The sequence below is a fragment of the Micrasema longulum genome, unplaced genomic scaffold, assembly GCF_059751315.1.
Source record: "Micrasema longulum isolate JH-2025_06_02 unplaced genomic scaffold, ASM5975131v1 h1tg000180l, whole genome shotgun sequence".
In the NCBI taxonomy this organism is placed as follows: Eukaryota; Metazoa; Arthropoda; class Insecta; order Trichoptera; family Brachycentridae; genus Micrasema; species Micrasema longulum.
The window spans coordinates 492,262-514,692 of NW_028277385.1; the positions used below are offsets into that span (position 1 = coordinate 492,262).

Below are 22,431 nucleotides of genomic sequence, written 5' to 3' on the forward strand. Positions count from 1 at the left end.
TGAAATTCCTATAAAAAAGCAAATATGTGTAACATTTACAAGCGGAGAAGGAGCACTTTCACGGCCACCAGTATCTCTTCCGGGCTAGTGCTTCCGGGACACCGCTCTACACCTGGACTGGGTCGCAGTCACATGGCTGATGTTTCGTCGAGTCGATATCCTCATCTGAAACTCCGACTAAGGCGCTTGCTTAATAATACATTCTACAGAAACAAATACGTACGTAATATCCGAAGGGAACGAATACCACCGTTTTGTATTCATGCTTTCGAGAACGTAGCACGCCGGCTTGTTTGTGTGAATGTCTTCCGATAAACTTTTCCTAGAAGACTCGCTCGTGTTCAAACTTGGATACTCAAAATATAAAGCCGATGTTTCTTACAACATCTCGGTTTAATGGGGAAAATTCGTTCGTAGCTAACTTACTTGAAAAATAGTCCGAATAATTGGTATTTACTCAAGCCGTTTGTATCTAGAATATCTTAAACTCCGCGTATTCATCATCGTAAATTGAAGAGCTATTTTACACTTTACAAATTAAAGTCAACACTTAATTTAATAAACTTTATCATTGATTTAACCGGTTCCACGCAACGTCAAACTGAAGTCAATTCAAACGCCATAACGGGTTGTCATTGAGCCACAAAAAGGTAAGTGTGCAGGTAGACAGAACATTACTTAGACTAATCAAACGTTAATGTTACATAGAAACTTGTTTCATTTGTTGCGTTTATCTAGGATCATGCGATGAATCGAACGCTTTAAGTCCATTGATGAGTTATTCTATCCAATTACTGGAGCGTTTGAACAGACGAGAAATCGATTAATACAAACGAAATAAGACTACCGACTTAATATCAACACATTAATCAACTTTCAGGCTGTTGATTTCTTTCTACTATTTCTTAGCTGCTAAATTAATTTACCGCTGTATGCAGTTAATAAAACTATTCATTAACTCCTTCAAGTGCCGCTTTAGTACGCTATACTGAGTACAACTTGGTACACATTGAATTAAGTCCTAAATAATTAGTAATTAGAGAACATCCTTCTTTAAACTTGCATTTATCTGCATACATTTATAGTCTGGCGTTTAAAAATGTAGCGTATTTGAAGAATAACTAATTAGAGACTTGAACTCGCCTGTTTGAACTTCATTATTTCTGTGCTCTATGAATACTCCTTATACCTGTATATGTATATAGGTATCTCAATTAGTACAAAATCAAACGACCTAAGCAAAGATCTATTTGGGTTTGCGTTAGTGCGCTGCGTGAATTTAAAGTTAAACTGCATATATTTTGGTTAATCTTTCTCCACATTATAATCAAAAACATTTTTTATTCATAATGAATCAATTTACCGGGCGTAAACACACGAAATTTGCCGGCGGTTCCGGGCATCAATTAGAAATGTTAATTGGCAGGTTTTAAATGTTTGAGGCTCGTTAATATTAATTAAGGAGATTTAAAAATAAATAAAAAAAATCTAAATAATTGTGATGCTAGCTTTAGGAAGTAATCAAACACCCATCTTCTTCAATATATTACAGGTCTGTAATAAAATAAATTAGTTATGGAAAAAAAATACAGTAAAAAGATACAGTTCTATACATTTTACAGGAACAGTTCCAAAGGTGGTTGAAACTAGTGTACTCAGTAATAAGGTACGTATTCGATACTGTTTTTTTGTTTTCAAAGTTTTAGTAGTTCGTGGGCTAAAGAAACTTTAGCCAGGGGAGAAGCGGAATCGATTAAAAACAATTTTATTCGTTTTAAGTTAGAATGTTTCGAAGCCCCTGCTCGTCGCGATCGGAGTGAGAATTATTTAAACAAGGGGATCCGAATATCGAAAAAAATGTATATAGTTTAATTTGTTTTTTATTGTTTTCTTTGCCATTCAGTTATATACCATCTTCGATACTTATAATTTGAGGAAACGAATAATAATGGGGTACGTTCAATTTATATGTCGAGAAAATGGCTGAATATAAAAGGGTGAAATTCATATTCCCCTCTCATGCAAAGTCGGGGACAACTGATTTCCGAGTAGCGATGTAAGCTAACAGCGCAAAAGGAGGAGAGAGGGAGATGGTGTAGGGCGTAGGGTTTAACAGAAAAAATAAAAGAAGATATATTATTGAGAAAGTGCGGGAAAGGATTTTTTGCGCCGAATTCGTACAAAGAAAGCCACCAATCCGAAGGTTATTGGACATCATTCTCTTTTTTCCTCTATAAGAAAACGTTTACTCTCGGAGATATAGAAAGCAGCATATAAACAAGATGGAGCGCGGAAAACGCGATATATTAATTCGAATAAATAAATCAACGCAATGGGGTTCGCTATTAGCATAATATATATGAATAACATACCAAACTTGGTCAAACTTAAAATTTGTCGTATATTTTGGTTCGATATGTACAGCCTTCTCCAGTCGGGGAACTCCCTCGGAGCTACGCAGACCATTAAGGCTGTGAGTTATAGTACCATTATTGTACGAAAAAAATCATAAATTTAATAGGTGTTTTTTAATGAACCCATAAAACTTGGTTATGGAGATAAGCCCGATTTTATTTTTGTATTATACTTGTAAATAGTCCTATTTTATTAAGTCTATCAACCATGTGTTTGAATTTAAGCGTGGAAATGCCTCATTTTATACGCGATGAAAGGTTACATAACGTTTTTCTAATGAATGCGATTATTTTTATAGGGAATTTTCTGATTACGCGGAATAGACAAATTAATCGAGTCCGCTCGAAGGGCCGTTTACCGAGTCGAGTAGAGAGAATAAAACGTTTCAAGGTGTGCGATAAGGTAAACCCGCGGTACTAATCTCTAATTCCTCCTCCAATCAATGCACCTTTAATTCTCCGCGGTAGTTGCTTGAATTATGAATAAAAAACTCATTTTCCGAACCGTTCATAACGCCGGGCCGATGTGAGCTGTGTGAGAGGCAAAGTGAATTAATTCGAGCACTAATGACAATTAAATTGCTTCGCGCGCCGTGTATCAAACAATGCCAAGGAATAGACTAGTCACCACCCCCGCTCTCCGCCCCGCTTGCGTCATACCCGCCCGGGGAAGGAGATGTATGATCGTTTGAACCGAGTTTACCTAGTGAAGTAATCTTAAACGGCAGCCGGTAACTTGCGTAAGCAATAATACTATTTCGTGCAATAGAACGTGAGATTGCGATCGCCATTCGCGCTCTACGAGACAAAAGGTGAGTTGCTAAATTAAGATTTTTATCAATCAATAAAACGGTTCATATATATTCAAGAACCGATGCAACAAATAATAGGACAACATAGCGCCAGCAGCGGTTCAAAACTGTTCTCCGAAGTCACTTTTATTACATTCTGAAAATGAAATTAAATGAAAAAATCGATTAAAAAAACTGTTATTTGTATTTGTTAGCAACAACTTCAGAATATCTAAAAAACAAAGTTAATTGAACGTTTTAAGCGATCATCCGAGATGACTTTATTTTGTTGAAAGTTGGGAAACTCGTGGACAATTTGCGTACTGTAACGCTCGTCAATAATGTATATTAAATGTTACGACTAAATTGGAGGACACAAGTAACGGGAACAATTGAGGAATACATTTATTAATCACTATTACCGAGAAATTGTATGGAACATCGAAACGAGGGCGGTAAGCTAAGCTAGAAATGATTATTTTAATTAATAGGTCCACTGACTGAAACGGTTCAATGTCACGACCGAAGCAAATCCAAAGTTAAACACTGTCAAACAGTTTGGAGCGAAGTAAACAATATTGAAATGGTTTCGTCACGAAAGAATTCAAAATGTCTCGGCGAAGGGCAGCCGTGGCCCGGGTGTGTGATAGGAAAATGCGCAGAAATAGCAGAAATAGCAGAAATATGGCTTCCGAGCGCAAACACCAACCCTTTATTTTTACGAAGGAGATTAATTCCCGGCGGGCGAGTCTAAGGAATGCGAGACATTCGGCAAACCAAATCCTCGCTCTAGACTTACACAGGGTTACTAATATAAATCTAGTAATATATCACTTTACGCAAGAATCCAGCACTCTGTGTCTTAATGTTTCCAAAGCCCTGACAAATGGTTAAGATGTTGAAATTGAAACACTATTCGCAGTACTGGACCCGAGTATTTGCGGACGAAGATCATTCTCTACGGGAATATAGATGGCTTATTTTAACGGCGTTCAATGTATAGATCAAGATGTGTAAACGTCACGACAAATTTTAAAACAATTTGACTTCAAGTTTAATCTACTCTGAATAACATATCAGATGGAGAATAACTTACAGAGGGAGTACCGTTGTGTTGTAACTAGGAGTTGGTAATAGTTAAAAGTGCATGCATAAATCGCCCGATAAGTGGCTTAGTACGCTGGATTAGAGACTAAAACAATGTAAACATTTACTAAGTCGACATTTAATGAAAAGGATGCCGTCTCATTCGTTTATCCGATAAGAATCGTTAATACTTAATGTGTGATATATCTCTCTAGCAGGAAACATAACGGCTGGTTTATTCGCCCATTTTTAGTGGACGGAAAAGGGAAAGTTACATGATAACGCTACCCTTGTAAACAAGCGGATTAATGTCGTAAATATTCATCAAGTAATGGAATATTCGTGTGCTTAACGTATATTAAATACAGTGGTTAATTTCGCCTCATCGCTAACAGGCAATTAACTGTGTGTGATGGATGAAATGATTAGAAATAAAACGTGTTGGCGTTATAATATGTGCGAGTAGGAACGTATTTGCAGTACAGCGCAGTATTTTACTGGGTTATATTATAATATTATACGTCTGTGACCGAGAGCCTACGAACAGTGTGCAGCGGCATCTGTAAGCTGTATCCATTGTTGATTCGAAGATACCATTCTACGCAGTACAGCAAACGGCAGCCACGCCTCAATATCAAGTCGCGCTTCTTTAAGCACACACGTGTAATAAATAATAACAGAGTAATAATGAATTTAATAAATAAATTACACGCTGTTATAACATTTCACGCCATCGAAAGACGGTCCTACCTTTTAGAGTAACCCACGGGCATAACAGGTCTACTATTAATTTGATATTAATACATATTTTACTCGCGTAGATAAATGTAGGCATGTTAAGTAATTTGGGGATTATCATTAGCTTTAAATAAATGGGTATGATTCCACAAATAAATGCATCTCGCGCGTTAGAATAATAGGTTTGATAGAGTATGAAAAATATCGCGTTATAATATCCATTAGCTCTCTGTCGGCCTCTGAAGTCGTAGATAAGAGAATGGTATATTATATGATATTTTAGTAGCTAATACGTTAGGGAATAAGCGTGTTCAGTTTACAGTTCACTACAGAATACGCGAGCGTCGTTAAACTAGCGACATCTGGCGTCTCCCTTACTACCACAGTTTACACACTGTCAAGACAAATTTGTGATGTTGCCAATTTGGCAACTATCGGAACTGAAAAAAATGGCACTTAAAATAAAATAAAACACGAATGCATACATCCGACGTTTATCTACGCAGGCTTACGGAAATGTATAGGTATTATTAAACAAACTACGTCAGACATTACACTACAGGGGGAGAGTGGAATATTTTGTATTTTAGGCGAACTGCCTCGTGTAGATTAGGCAGTGAGAGGTGACTGAGGGGATTGAAAGCAAACAATGTCTTCAGAGACGAGTCGATCGGGAATCGCGACGGCAAGCGCTCACTCCTCGATCTGGATCATCCGTCCCTGCCTCTCGCCGCTCTCGGGGAGAGGTAGTTTCGCTTTCTCCGAGAGCACCCGCGAGTAGAGAGAGCGATAGCCAGGGGCCGATGAGCAGTTCGCGGACGACCGCGAAGGGCGGGCAGCGGATAGCGGACACGTCCAGACGGGCGCGCCGTAAGACAGATGCGGGAGGCGAACGGCGACGACGGTACGTTATGAAGATTTCACGACAGATAAGCTCGTTTAGCGGGATGCGAGATGTCTCCGCTCGATTCGCGCTCGGTCGCGTGTCCGCGCACGCGTCACACGACACAGCTCGTATTCGGACGGATGATTTACAAGCTGCAGCCACTACGGGCCGCAGGTACAGCGACGAGCGACCAGAAACGAGACATACGCAGAGACAGAGAGAGACCGGTGCGATAACCAATTAAGTAAATAAATTTCCGTTCGCATGTATTGTATAGAGCGTGTCAGTCACTCCGGTACGGCCAATGACATTCGCTTCTCGAGTGTATGAAGTTTGACATTGACTAAATTCGAAACCGCGCAGCTGTGCGCTGCGCTATCCACCGCGGAGCGAAATCATCGCGCGCAGCCTTTTCCGAACAATTTTATCTTTTTGCCTACAACGGTGTCATCTTTTCAGGCGGCAGGTGTAACGACCGTGACTCCCGGGATTCATATTTTACGATGACACTTCGGTTTTTGTTTCACGGTTATAGTCGAGCTCGACGCTCCGTTCAGTATCCAGCAACTCGACCATCGGAGTCGGTTCATTCGCGACTTTTTGTCTTTTACGAGGGAAAAATACACCTAGCCATTCTACGGTTTTTTGGTAATTGACGAATCAATATTTGCAATGGTCGTTACTTCTAGTAACGTTTTAAATTAAGCAACATCTATTATACATTATTGCATGTCGTATAAACGAAATGAATCAAATTGCATCCGCGTATTGCTACTTTCTGCGATGAGATGAGATGAGGAACGTCGTGTGTCGTGTGTCGTGTGACGGTCGCCGACTGCATTTTCGGGCCGCGTCTACCGCTGCGCCGCGCTGCGTCCGCAGGTACGAATGGCTCCAGCGCCGACTCCCAGAGCGTTATCAGAACAGCTAACAGTACTACAGCCCGCAGTATGCAGTATCAACTAATTAGGAACGGTCCACAGTGGCTAATGCCCGAACACTATTAATGCGTGTTCCTTATCTTTACAAGTAATGTTTGAGTAATGGAGGGCGATACCGTAGTATATTTGGCATTTTAATACGACTATTTCGAGTGAGTGAAACAGATCAGCCGTCGCATCGCGGGTCAATGACTTCAGTTTTTATTCTCTGATCCGCGATGTATTATGTCGAGTAAAAAATATGTTTATTTCACCGGAATTATTCAGAATTCCTTATTGCGATACTGATCTCGATGGAATCGATATTTTTTGCGATGTGCGTTTTTATCATAAATATGTTTATTTGTACGAAGCAGTAAAACATTTGTAAATAAGGTCGCCATTTTACGATCTAGGCTGAGAAAGCAAATAAAAAGCGTAACATTGAAACAATGCTGAAAATCCACTATTATTTCGTGTACTTTTATTATTTTATAGGTTTCATATTTAATAACAGAAACTTGTTGACTGGATAGTAAATAACTTTTAAGCTACATATTCACCGAATGAATTTATCACTTTTAATTTCAACTGAATATTATCACTGCTATTTCCAGATTATTGTGTTCCGAAGATTGAATAAAACAACCCATAAAACGCTAGTCTACCGAGGTATAACATAAGTATACATTACGTGAAAAATTAAAATTTTATTGATCGTAAACGAGAGACGTAATATGAATTATGTATGGATAATATTTATACGTAAAAAAAGAGGATTGAGAATACCGGAGAATAAATATCTTTTAAGAGATGTGCCTTGTAAATTCAAAGAATACATGATTTTACCCAATTAAAATAAACATTTAAGAGGCGTAATAAAATATAGGCAAGTACTCCGTCTAAATTGATATACTTTTTACGAGTAATTTTGAATTTACTTCGAATCAGGGGGTTCCGTTGTTATAAATTTGCATTTTACAAATGAACTATTAAACCCATGAGAACTTCACAATCGACATTAAAAAACTATCATTAGTTTATCACAATTAATACAAGCAATGATACAATGGAGATAGAATAAAATTAAGTGCATATTTTTTATTGAAATAGTAAATAAAATATTGGTTGCTTGCATCGGATTTGAATTTCTCTGCTACAATATTAATTTATTATTTTCATAAATTCAAAAATACAAAACAATCGACGCTTTTGTGTAAATCCACGTATAATTTATCATTTACAAGCAGTTTGAATTTTACTTTGGTTTTTTGTTTGTCGCAGGAGGTAAAACTAGCAGTTCACAGTTGAGTTCTAGTGCCAACCCTAATGTATGGGACTAGAAAAATAATGATGAAATTAGGTTGAAAGCCGTCAAAATGCGATCTCTCAGGTGAATGTGTGGTAAAACGATGTATGCTATGTGCACAAATGTCGAGAGCAAGAGGTGCTGCGTTAGTTTGGACAGAGAAAGAACAGTTAGAAGGATCTGCGATGCGAATGCTGATGGATTAAAAAAAACGAGGAAGACCGAGAAAAACATGGCACGATCAAGTCTATAAAATACTTGAAGATGGACATGTCAAGAGTAGGAATAATCGGCGTGCGTGCAGAAGATGTATGAACGTAGAGTAAGTATGCAAAGACAGAGTGATGTGGCGCGCTATCCTCTCTGCCTACCCCTACGACTACGGGGAAACGGCGTGATGGTTTGTTTTGTTTTGTTTGTAATTTTGTTTTGGTCGTATTATTTTATTGTTTTTTATTACGAATACAAACAGATGTGCGGCTTACAGTTCTTGTACATAACGAGATTACATAACGAGGCCTGCATCCAGTTAGGTGTATTCGGTTAAATTTAAAAAATAAGGCAATGGTTTAAACAATATAAAAAATAAAATTACAAGAAATTAAAACAATACTCTGGGTGACAAATAAAAAGAAAAGAAATACCGACAGAACGAGGAGCAGGTGGGAGAGGAAAATAAGGAAAGTGACAAGGGGGGGATGGAAGATGGGGAAGGAAGGTGGGAGCGGAAAATTGCATTTTACCAAGGAAAATAGTGAAAATAATTTATTTATTTATTTATTTAACTTTTTGTACATAATGTTATTTGTACATTGGCGGGCTTATTGCCAAATGGCAATTTCTTCCAACCAACCAATAAAATAAAAGTTTTATTTTTATAATTCAAGTTACAGAACATATTCAATAGAAAAAAAAGATTAAAAAGTGAAAAATATATAAAAATAGAAATAAACGTATTTGTTTATATTATATAAAATAGTGAAAATAATTATGACCAGTTAAGAAATAAAGAACAAAAGAAAACAAAATGTCGATTCTGTTATACTGAATCAAGTTTGTTAGATCTTTTCTGTGCCTACTATACGGAGTGTTAAATACATCTAGACTCCAGACTATTGAAATTCTTGATAAATGTTTCGCAAATAAGAGGGACGGTATAATATTTCCGGTGATTAGTTTTAATGTTTGGAATATAGAAAAGATCAGACGGTCAGTTATTCCGGGCATTAATTAAGGAATCTTTTTTTTTAATTTGAAAATTTATTACATTCGTTTTACAAAAAATAATATAAACATTTTTCATTCATACTCTGTTGTTCAAAATAATATTTTTTACATCTTTTGAAAAGTTTGTCCGAGTCTTTTGTTTAGTTTTTTCTGGTAGTTCATGTATAATTTCAGTCCCTGGTTCATTAGTCTTGATTGTCCTTGTCTTGTTTTAGGAAGTTGTATACGGTATTTGTCTGATATTCTCGTATTATGTCCATGTTGACTACAATTTTTAGTTTTAGTTCTTCGTCTATGTACAATTACATTAGTGGCTAAATTATGCATAAATTTTAATGATTCTAGTTGAAAGAAAAATTCATTCCGGCGAATCGATCTTATTTTAATTCAAATACTAATAAAATAAATTTGCCACTTTTCTGACACCGCGTCGCATTGCTCAAATGACAGAATATAAATCAATCTTAAGAGGCGTAAGTAAAATGCACGATTATTCAACAATCTTGAAATAAATTAACTTATGACGTTTTTCCCTAAATTCGAATGACTAATCGGGCCTTAGATTTTCCGAAAGCTGTTTTTCCTAAGTTATTTTGGAATGGAAACGTGTCTGAGCACAGTGGAGTATCGGTATGGGTTTCACGTGTTGGCTAGTTCCCAGTGCACATGTGCAACTCGAACGTGCACCGCCAAATTTATGCATTCTAGGCTTGCGGCTCGGTTATTAGAATATTCGAGAGAGCTAGCGCCGCACGTTCCTATGAATTGGAATTGAACCAATTCAATCTAACTACAGCCAGTGTCTACTCGTAGTTTTACCATTATACGAATGAACAAATGAAGTAAAGTATAAATAAAGGAATACTGTGGAACTTTAGACCGGACTACACTAGACTCTCCTGATTGGATTTTTGGTGATAAAATTAAGTCACAATATTTATAAAAACAAATAAAAATATAAAAACGTATTTTGTCTTGGTACTATCACATATTTCTAAAAATAATGATAAAAAAAGCAATATCCACCGATTCTTACTTATAAGGCATTTAGGTACATTAAATATTTATTATCAGAAACAATTTCGGGCACTGATTATAATAGTAAATAATTTTATTTTTTGTTATAAATTATGGCTAAAATCATCATCAAATCACTGCCACTATTTTTGATATATTTTTTTTGTTTGAAAATACTACTAAACGAAATTTTGTAAACAATACTGAAAATATTGTTTAAAAAAAAAACAATTTTGTCAAAACATTTATTTCACTTAGAAATGTTTATTTTAAATACAAATTTTGATCGTTATATTCATTATTAATATTCTACTTGGATTCCGACCAAGTATAAAATGAACATGAAAATATTTTATCATTTAACTTTTGGTTTATGAATTATATTTCACTCAAAGAATATTTAAGTTTATAAAAAACTTGAAGACGTGATTCGGGAAAACAAATTTTAGGATAATTTTATTTTTAAACAGAAACCAATTAGAAATAGTCCGAAATTTATTTAAATTATGTTTGCTTTTGTTTTTTAAATTCTGCCATACGGTCTTGAGTGATTCTCTTTAATCAAGTTGCAACAATTTTCGCAATTCAAACACGGTTAGTGAGTTTTTATTTTAAGTGTTTTTGACCTATAAAAAAATGTAAAAGGATTATTGTAAGTGTATTATGTAAAAAAAGTAATAAATAGATTTCTACCAGAATTAAACAAAACAAAATAAAAAACGAAAAATGTGTACTATTTTACTTTTGGTTTTACGAAAACATTTTTTACAATCCTGAAATTAACGTTTTATTGGATCTATTAATTCATATTCAAGTTAAGAAAAAAAATCGTACTTTAAACACAGTTCACGAGTTTTTATTTTACATTTTTTATTAAGCTTTTTTGACTTTTAAAAAAATGTAAAAGGATTGATTTCAATGTTTTTTTTTTATTAGATTCGGAAACTTGCGTTGGAAATCGTTAGACCGTACAAAAAATTAACTCATAGATTCCTACCAGAATTTAACCAAAATTATTTAAATTATAAATCAAAAAATGTGCACGTATTTTACTTTTGGTTTTGTGGAAACATTTTTTACAATCCTGAAATGAAAGTCTTAGAAGATCCTTTTATTTTTATTTAAGGTTAAGCAAAAAAAATGCGTAGTTAAAACACAGTTCCCGTGTTTTTACTTTGCATTTTTTACTAAGGTTTTTTGACTTTTAAAACATATAAAAGGACAGTTTTCGATGGTTATATTTTATTATTTTAGATTCGGAAACTTGCGTTGGAAATTGTAAAACAGAACAAAAAAATTAACACATAGATTCCTACCAGAATTTAACCAGAATATTTAAATTATAAATCGAAAAATTTGCACGTACTTTACTTTTGGTTTTATGGAAACATTTTTTACAATCCTAAAATTAACGTGTTAGTAGATTTTTTTATTTTTATTTAAGGTTAAGCAAAAAATATCGTCGTTTAAACACAGTTCACGAGTTTTTACTTTGCATTTTTTACTAAGCTTTTTTGACTTTTAAAAAAATATGAAGGGACAGTTTTCGACGGCTATATTTTATTATTTTAGATTCGGAAATTTGCGTTGGAAATGTTTTTTTTTTTCAACAAAACATTTTTCAATAACCTGAAATTAGCTTCTTGTTGGGTTTCTTCTATTTTTATTTAAGGATTAGTAAAAAAACATCGGAATTCAAACACTATTCACAAGCTTATATTTTGCAAATTTACAAAGATTTTTAAAATTAAAAATATATAAAAAGTTTTATTTGAGATTCGGAAACTTGCATACGAAATAATAGAACAGTATGTAATAAAAAGTGATACTTAGATTCCAGATAGAATTTAATTTAAATCATTTTAGAGTTATATCGTAAGAATCTAGTTGGGGAATACACATTGAACGAGATTTTATTTTTATAGAAGTTTATAAATCGTAATGAAATCGGTTTTAATTTATTATTTTTATTAAACTTGCAAATTTAACGCTGTACCCGGGAATTTATTTTCGCTTATATTTTATTGACCCTTTACACATTTTCGAAATTTTTATTTTAAAAAAATACGCGTGATTTTTATCGATTTTTAATGCACTTTAAAACAATCGAGGAGAGCTCACCTGAGTGGCATCAGTGTAAGGCGTTGATGAGTTTTTGTCCACCATTTGTGATCCGAACACCGGCCTATTGGATGAAGATGGGCTGGCTGACATACCGTCAGCTATTTGTTGCGGAACCATTTTCACTCTGTTTATTTTTCCAAATCCGCGAAAAAGACCAGAGTCAATTTCATAAACCACCGCAATTTTTAATTACACAGTATTCTATTTTTTAAAATAGAAATATTTTAACACACACAAAAATTTAATAAGAATATATTTTTTTTGTATAAATTGTCAATTCAGTCACTTTTGGGGGCTATTCGGTTAAAAAAAATAGTGTTGTTTTTCAATTTTTAAAAATCACTTGATTCAACCGAAAACTCCTCGGGATGAGATCTAGATTTTAATTTTTTGGAAATTTTCCAAAGTCAATTTTTAGTGTTGTAAATCAAAAACGTTAAGCACCATCACTTGCGACCTCTCGCTTCAAGTTCCAGACGTTTCGGAGCGATTTTTAAAAAGTTCACTAAATATTCTAAGTCCAAGTTATTCAAAAAGTTCACTAGAAATTCTAAGTCCAAGTTATATCCTAAACATCAAAAAACGAATCGTCGGGCGCGTTTCTAAATTGTCCTCGTGATCGATCATGTTTAATCCACCTCACTCCGTAGAAATAATTCGATAGTAGCCTCATTACAGGGAAGAAAATCCCTCGGCGCGTCTTTATAATTCGGCGTTGTCGCTGGCTTAACGAAAAAAAACTTCGCGTCAGAGTTTTCAATTTCAGTTTGTCGCGCTACACTCCCTTCTTCCTTGGCTTCGGAAACCCGACTGACAGCAACGTGGGTCGCTCTGTCAATATACAAGAAGCTCTCAGCTGTTACCCCCTCCACGGGACTCGGGCCAATCAGCGCGCGTTTCTCGAGCCGCGCCGGCGCACGAGCAACTCCGCGCAACACCGCCGCTAGTAACAATCTGACACTTGGGAAGGTAAACACAACCGTCAAATACACCGTCCGTCAAATTCACACAAGTCACTTTTAAGAAAAATAATCGATTATCAAAAAGTCGAACAATTTTTTGTTGTTACCAAGATTAAATACTCGATATTTTTTTAAAAATCGAGTTTCAAATTTTTTGGTAAAATTTTACTTTTTGCGCAGATATTGTATTTTCTTAAACGCACGATTTTCAATATTTCACTGTTCGCGAATTGTTAAAACACCAAATTTTCCTTGCGTGACATCCTTCTCGCTCGGCTTCTCCGGCCGTACTAAGCGGCCAACTGGTCGCTGTACGGAAATGACGAAACTGCGGCCGTTCGCCGCGTGGTGGCAGCACCTCCCGGTAAAAGATTCAAACTTAGTATTTTTTCGGACGTTTTTCCAACTGGACTGGCGAGCGTTATTGTAACCGGTTTCCTGAAAACAAAATAATTTTCATTAAATTACTGAATTACTGATATTCGCCGAAAGCACAGGAAAAACTTAAAACCTGATTATTTTGGTCAGCGTACTGAATTAAATCATTAGAAAATAACATAGCGGACCTAAATATTATTAATAAAATTTTTAAAATGTTATGAAATGCCAATATGTATTATTAGTATAACGGATATTTTATTCATTTTCCTTATCACATTTTTTTTCTCAGAGCCACATTATAATTTTTTTAAACTCGAATAAATCATATTTTTTATTTTTAGTCCCAGAGATGGGATTTTAGACATCATTTTACTATGAGGATTTTACACTTCTGACTCACGGCAACTTAAATCCAATTTTTATATAAAAAAACAAAAAATTATGTTTCCAGCTTCAACTGATAAATATGCAATCTCTGCATACCTAAAAAATCGTTTCCTTAAAAAAAATCATCAGGAACTGAAGCGACGTAGAAGTCAAATAAATTTACACAGAACTATTGTAAGTATTCTTAAAGTATCTGTTCTATTTTAAATAACAAAAGAAATCAATAGTATAACTACAAATCATAAAAAAAAGATAAATATCGTACCGCAAGGCAGGTAATTTCTTTAAAAGTATAAGTTTATGGGTGTGTTGGTAGTTAGTAAATATATTATTATGACGAAAAAGACCGATAAATATTGTCATATATTACGTGTACTTTGTCGCGGTGTCTGTAGAGGAATAATTATTGTATGTATATTCGTGTATATATATATAGTAATAATTGCATAGCAACAAGGATTGCTCAATATGGGGCAGTGTTTCATTTTCTCCGCACGTTCTAACTTGCGTGTATGCCATACTAAAAAATAATGGTACCATAACGAAAACAATATTGTTTTTACAGTTTACTGTAATAGAACCACACGCAAAACGTCTTACAAACGAAAAAAACAGCGTGTCTATATTTGAAACTTATGATCTCCCCACAGAACTTGGAATTAAAAATAAATAATGTGCAATTTCGTTTAAAAATATGCGTATTAGGTACCTCACTTGATGACGACATTTATTTCTTAATCTATTATACATCATCATCATTCCCTTTCCTCACATTATGGTGCATAGGGCACTAAATTGGCACACCAATCGCAGCGTATCTTGATCATTTTTGTTACGTAAAGGTAAGGTGACCAGTCTTACGCTTCAGGTACCAGTCTAGGGACTAGAAAATATTCTAGCGTAAAAACACAATTTCAAATAAAATTTCATATCAACCATGTCGGGAATCGAACCCGAGACCTCTTGCGTTGTAGGCAAACGCGCTGACCATTACACCACGAGGCAGACTTCTATTTTACACGGTAGCATAAAAATGAATATCTATACAAAGTTCACCTACAAAAATTATAGTTAATAAAGTTTGCGTTTTCGTTAAAATGGGCAAAACGGTTTATTTAATCTTACTTTTTCCATGCAATTATTTTGGTCTACTTAGAAGTTATTTAACTTAAAACTTTTTAACGTAACTGCTTTTGGTGCAACTGGGCATTAATTAAAAACTACAGCAAACATGGCACTACTTAAATTCAGTAATTTTTAATTCATTTTTATATCACAGTTTAGAAGTTAAACAAGTTCTGTTTAATTAAAATCAGTATTGAGCATTGAAAAGAAAGTCTTTCTTTTTTGACGTAAATATTTTGTCCGTTTTTAATATACATAGGTAAATATTAAACTTATTTTATCTCAGACCACTTAGGTTTTTTTTTTTACTGGTTGAGGAGAGCAATAAACAATATTTGAATGTAGAAAGATACATTGTTTTGATATAAAATTTATATAAAAACGAATTTACTTTGTTATTTTTTGTTAGCGCAAAAACTTTTTTCAATTTTATTTTTATTGATTAATATAATAACAAAAAACTTGTGTACATTTTCACATTTCAATATATTTATACCACGGATTTTTTTATTTTAGTCAACCGGTTTACCGACAAATCATATAATCGTGCATGGAACAAATAGGAACTGATTTTGATTCAAAATTACATTTTTTTTATGATTACATGAATAAAACTTTGTATTTAATGATTTTAAAAAAACCTAGGGCCAGATGCAGCAGAATAAGTTAAGGGTTAAGTCTATCAATTTTTTTGTAAACAAGATCTTGATTCAACCCCCTTGATGCCTTGACTTCTATATTTCCTTCTATGTAGTGTTATTAATTTCTGTTGTTGGTAATACATTAATTAATAAGAACAAATTAAGTTGATGACATATTTGTGGGGTTTTCGTCAAATGGAGAAAAATAGTTATTTCGTCTTGTTCTTTTACTGCAACCCATTTTGAGCGTTTTCAACTTTTCTTTTTCAAGGCAACGTTGTCATTTAATTTAATTCGTTGTAATTTAATTCTTACTATTCTGATTGGCACTATTGATTTATATAAGTCAAAAACATACAAATAAAAAGTTGTGATTTCAGATTATTTTCAAATATTTTTATTTTTGTATGATTCTTTTTTTTGTTTTTATCGAAATCTGTAATCCTATATTTTTTTTAGATAAAAATTTCAACATCAGTACATAAATTGAATACAGGTTCGTTGAGTTTTAGATTAGATTGAATTCGTGTTTAAACATGTAAGATTTGCAAGCTTATTGCGTAATAATTAAAATATTTTTACGAACAATTTTTGCTTACTATTAGAATATTTAATTGATTAAATTAAAGATGAAAATAATAATCTCCGAACTGTTTTTTTACATAAAAAAACGTATATTTGCAACATAAATACAAAAAAAATATATTACGCAACATGTTGTAATATTGTAATATTTGTCGAAAAATAATATTTTATATGAATAAGTGGATCTGCTTTTGTTAGAAGCAAAAAATAAATAAATTAGAAGCAAACTTAAATATATCAATTGAAAGAGTTTATGAGATATTTGCGAAAAACTTTGAAAAAATAATTGTGAGATTTCTAACTATGCTTCATTAGCTTAATGAAGAATGCTTAGTTTGCGGTGTGAAGTAGTATAATTAAAATTTGTTGTTGCAAGATTTAGAGACGGTTTTGAATTACGCTATAATTTAGGTAGGTAGGTTTTTATGCATAGTTTATTTTGCCATAAAAAAATAATTTTGCGTTTTTGGTGGAGATTTCTAAGTTGGATTTCTAAGTTCTATTACCCTCATATTAAGTTTTCGAAAACAAAAGCTGTCTTCGGGAAGTCAAAACTAGATTTTATCTAGGGGAAGAGACTATCGGACACTGCTCGGGGATATTGCATAAATTAGTTAAATTTCAATCATATAAAATACACTAGCCCTGCTAATTGCTGTTAATGTTATAATTTTTATTTTTGTATATTTAAATACTTCCAAGTTTTTATTTGGTTGCATTCCAACTCAGCGCAAGGCTTTTGGTGTCATCGGAGTTGGGAAAATGTTATCATGGAAAATATCGTGTAGTTGAGATGAATATGAAGATTTATGAACGTAAATAAAAAAATGCGTATTTCAGTTTACATAATTTAAAATATTAATATATTTTACACATCATTACGTGAAATTATTTTGAATAGGTACTAATTTGTTATAATAAAGTAGCATAAAAAGACGATAAAATGGCAAAAAAAAAAAGATTTTTGCTTCAGCCGTTTTATGACGAAAACAATACATTCTCGTATTTGCTGTGCATAAGATAGCATATATTAGATATTACTCGCGAATTTTACTCACAAACGAAATTTTTTTTCTTTGCATTTGAAATCTGAAAATTCTTCAGTTTTTTTTAAATGTTAAAAAAATTGAAAACATAGTTTACATAATTTCATGTAATATTCCCAAGGAGTTTTTGTTTAGGGACATGCAAATAACAGTATTTATTTACAGACGTATTTATATTTTAAACTATAACATTATTTACAAAAGCAGAATATAAATTATCAAACACTTCGAATTAAAAGAGTTTGAATTTTTTTTTAAATTACAAAATGAACACAATACTAATATGGAAATTACGAGTGTCTTCACACTGAGCAAAAATATATTTATGAATGGAAGTGAAACATGGAACTGGCATAGGAAAGATAAAAGCCGAGTAAACCCGGTCGAAATGCGATCTCTTAGTCGAATGTGTGGGAAATCAATGTATGACAGGGTTACAAATGATGAAATCAGGAAAGAGTGCAAATCTGAGTCAAGTATAATTGATATGATTAAGACAGGGTATCTGAGATGGTTTGGTCATGTAGAACGAATGGATGACGAAAGAATGGTAAAACGAGCATATTTGGCGAAAATAAACGGTAACGTGAGACGAGGACGACCAAGGAAGACGCGGCATGATCAGATAAACCAAAATCTTAAACTCTCTGCCTACCCCTACGCGGAAATGGCGTGATGGTAGTAGTAGTATAACACGTTAGCCACTGAACTTTTCACTGCTAAGTATAAATGTGTGTACTTAATTATCAGGAAATAGTGTTTTCTCCAATTCATCAATATAAATCACTTAGGTACTTTTCGATAAAAGTGTTAAATGGACTTTAAGAGCCAATAATTTGCAAAAAGTAATTAACAAATCAATTATTATAACATAATTGCGAACATAAAATAAATTAATTTTACAACAAACACACGTAACGTTACAAAAATCACAATTGACGAATTTTTTTATATTAATAATTAATCCCGCAATAATAATAATAAATTTTGTAAGATTTCAAGGTGAAAAATAAAAAACACAATTAATGAAGAACTAAATAAGAATCAAATACACGGAAGGATTAATTTTTGCAGGTGGTATGTATAATAACACGACACGTTTTTAATTGCAGATGATAAATACAACCATAGAAATATTGAAACATTTTTTCAGTTGTGGCTAAGTTGACGTCGTAAATTTACACTTTAATCCTTAGATACAATAATAAAACATCCGTTTTCCAATTAAAATAATAATTGAATAAATGTATCAAGATTGAAGTCGCATACAAGTTCTCATAAACTAAAAAAACTAAATTGAACGAGCATTTTTTTAACTTGTGAATCCCACGTCTAATGTTTAACGAATCGATGGCCAGCCTCTGCCGGAAATTCACGCAGATTTAATATCTACTGATTTTTTATCAATAAAAAACGAAAGATTTATCTAAAGCTAATGAAAAAAATCCAGTCGGACATTAAGCTAAATTTACGTCTAAAAAACCGGTCTAGAACCTACAAAATGATAAATTCGATGGATTTGACGAGACGTATCATTATTTTTACTTTAGGGACGCTCGGCTACATAAAAACTAAATTAGGTACAGCAAATAACGTAGAAATATTTCACCTTCCCGTCGAATATAAATCGACATTTAATAGCGCACCTTGTAAATATTTAATATTAAAAATGTACGCAATCTAAAATTAATTCTCGATTCCGAGCAACAGAGCTCCCCGAAACGTTTTAATATTCATAAGAAGAAAATTGCTAACGAAAAGTTGGGAAAACTTTAAACGAACTTCGTTTCACTGCTATGCTATCACTTAAAAATTTGAACAATTTCCTATTTTTGTCGGCTCCGTGGATTAATTATTACTTTTCTTTCAAATCTCAATTACGGGCCATTAATTAAGACGTGAAAGCTTGAATCGACAACTCGCAGATCGAAGTAATTTCACTTTGCACTTCTCAACAATCGAGGGCTAATGCGATTATTCGCTCTCCGAAGACATTTTAACATAACACGGTGAATTAAAGATACACCGATATATACTGCTGCGTTTCATTAAAAGTTTTAATAGTTTTTTTTAACTGCCATAATTTTCCAGATAGATATTATGAAAAGATGTAGTTAGTAATAGGAAAATGTTGATAAATATTTAATAACATGTTTGATTTTAATGAGTTGTTTTGGTAAAGAAACAACGAAATATTTTTTTTTAAATCTAAAGTTGTTTTTTTGCACGGTCATAGTAAAACGGGAGGATTGAACAAGTAATAAGGTCAGCACGTGCTAAAACCCAAATCGATAAAAAACTATTGATTTGCACAAAAATTCCTACAAATAAAAAATTACAGTTTTAAATCATTCGTAAAATAAATACATAATTTAATTTGTTAAAGTCCGTTTAAAAATTAGAATTCCGATATCGATCTTAAAAATAAAATTCAGTAAGTTTGTGAAAACTAGAATCGATGCATTTTTTAAAACTATACTTTTAATAAAACAAAACATTGATTTAATTACGGCTAAAAAACTGTTTCCTTTAATAGTATTTTTTTTTCGGAATTTCCAAATATTGAAAATCGCACATTTCAAAACGTATTTTATAAGTGTAGGGATGATTTTTTTTTTTTTTTAACACTATAAACTTTTTTACGCAAACATTAGCACAGGACGTTGTAGAAAGCACAAATTTTCTATATTGAAAAACGCAACTTACAATATGTTTGTAAAATAAATGCTATGTCACTGTTTCACAGCACACAACTTGTACATCACGTCGATCATCGAAATGTCTAAGTCCACACGAAACGACGATTCCCGAAAGTTTTAAAATGCTAATCGCAGACTCGCTCGACACGGAGGGACGCGCGCGTGTGACGGTTCTACGCCGACTGACGATTGAGGATAGAGGATAGCAATTGCACGACTCGGGATCTAACCAGCGCCTAACCCCCTCTCCATTTCTCCGGCCAATGGGAGCTTTGGGGCACGCCGCGCATGCACTCGCGCGTCGTGGCGCGGCAATCTTTTTTCAAAGTTTGAAATTGTTCCAAAGTGACGAAAACAACTTTTTGGTTCAATCGGACCGTAAATACAACTTTAGAGGCGTATAAAAAACAAAGAAAAAAAAATATTCTCACCAACATCAATAAAGATTTTGGTTCATTTACTTTTAGGAGTCGAAATTGTTAAGTAGAATATTATAACAGAGACGGAGAACATTTTAGAGAAAAACATGGATGTCTAGGCATCAACAGATAGAAGAATTAGGAAGGCTAGTTGTTTATTTGTAATTTTTACTTGTTACTATCACACTAATTTAAATTATAATATATGTATCGTATTAGGAACCAGCGCCAGCGCGGTGATTTTTATGTTGCAATTATTATTCCACCTGTAACAACAAGTTCTCTACGGTGAGTTAAATATTTAAAAATCGTTAATCCATGAATTGACTTCTCGAAAACCTGAAATCTATCACAACACTCAACATTGGTTGATTCACAAGAACTTGTGTCATCATTCAAAGTAGTCCTTTTAATAAATTTTTTCACGCATTTTTGAGAAACTTCTCCAAGCTATTAAATCCTTTCATTTTTACCGAAAGTTAGAAATCATTTTTTGTATCCAATTTCCGCAGCACTGAATTTCCATACGGAAAAAATAAGATGGTCAAATAAAGGCAAACTGGTAAATGTTACACAATGTGTAAAGTGACCACAAAAACAAGCCAACAACACTTCATAAGCTCTGTAAATGCCTAGACCTACATATTTTCTTCTCTAAAATGTTCTTAATCTCTGATGTAAAATTTCAACCTTAATAACTCTCTAAGGAGTAAAATCCAGACCGCGTCTACAAACATTTGGACAAAATCAAAATTTTGTAGATTTTTAAATACTTTTAGACGTTTTCTAGTTGATAAAATAGTAGTAAGTAAAATAAATAAAATATTTGTTCGTGTCCGGGTGGATGAAGAATACCGTTCTGTGTGTATGTGTGTGAATTAGAACCAAAATTCTGGACGCGCGATTTGAGAGTTTTCAGGTTAAAATCCTGAACAAGGAATCTGAGTAAAGAAAAGTTTGTCTAGTAGTGTAGTTATTGGAGCGTACACCTACCATGCTTGAGGTCCCGGGTTCAATTCCTGGCACGATCACGGAAATTAGTTTAAAAGGTGATTTCTAACTGCAATTTTTTTGCTTAATTTGTTGCAACAGAGGGAAAACATTTTTGAGAAGTGAATATGGAAGTCTAGGCATTTACAGGGCTTATGGCCTGTAATTATCTGGTTTAAGTAGCCACTTCACACACTGTAACATTCACCATTTTTACTATGTTTAAATATCCATATTTCTTTAACTCTTCCATCTGTTGACTTTTGTGAAGTAAAAGAGCTCAGACCTTTATCATGTGAAAACAATTTTCAAATTTTCATACTTATTTTTTACTACCCAGTTGATTCAACAATGTTTGAAGTATGTCCAAATGTTTGCAGACTGGCTGGGTTTCCTCCCTAGGTAGTTATTCAATCTAAATTTAGATCTGGATAACGTCCTAGGGAGGAAACCCAGCCATAAATATTTAATTTTCCCGGACCTGGTACCTAATCTTCGTGTAAAAATATCAAAATACACTGCATTTAGTGTAGCAATGCAGTGCCCTATGCACCATTGGGTGCGAATAGAGATATGTAATAGTGAAATCGTTTTGTGATATTTCGTTTCTATTAATAAAAGATTCAGCTCTTTTATTTTACTAAATTAATAGCTAAATTGCTTTTATTTTGAAACCGATAATGT

At 33.4% G+C, this 22,431-nt stretch overlaps 1 protein-coding gene across 2 annotated transcripts in view; it reads right to left on the minus strand.

The window, feature by feature from the left end:
* LOC148283893 (uncharacterized) overlaps positions 1–20,516 on the minus strand; it is a 101,608-nt gene extending 81,092 nt beyond the window's left edge. For both annotated transcript variants that reach the window (XM_088243016.1, XM_088243017.1), the window contains exons 1-2: positions 20,346–20,516; positions 12,510–13,912 (exon numbers count right to left, since the gene is read on the minus strand). In XM_088243016.1, the coding sequence (XP_088099142.1) occupies positions 12,510–12,629 (120 nt within the window). In that variant the 5' untranslated portion in view covers positions 12,630–13,912; positions 20,346–20,516. The remainder of the gene's footprint in view (positions 1–12,509; positions 13,913–20,345) is intronic.
* Positions 20,517–22,431: the final 1,915 nt, after the last annotated feature.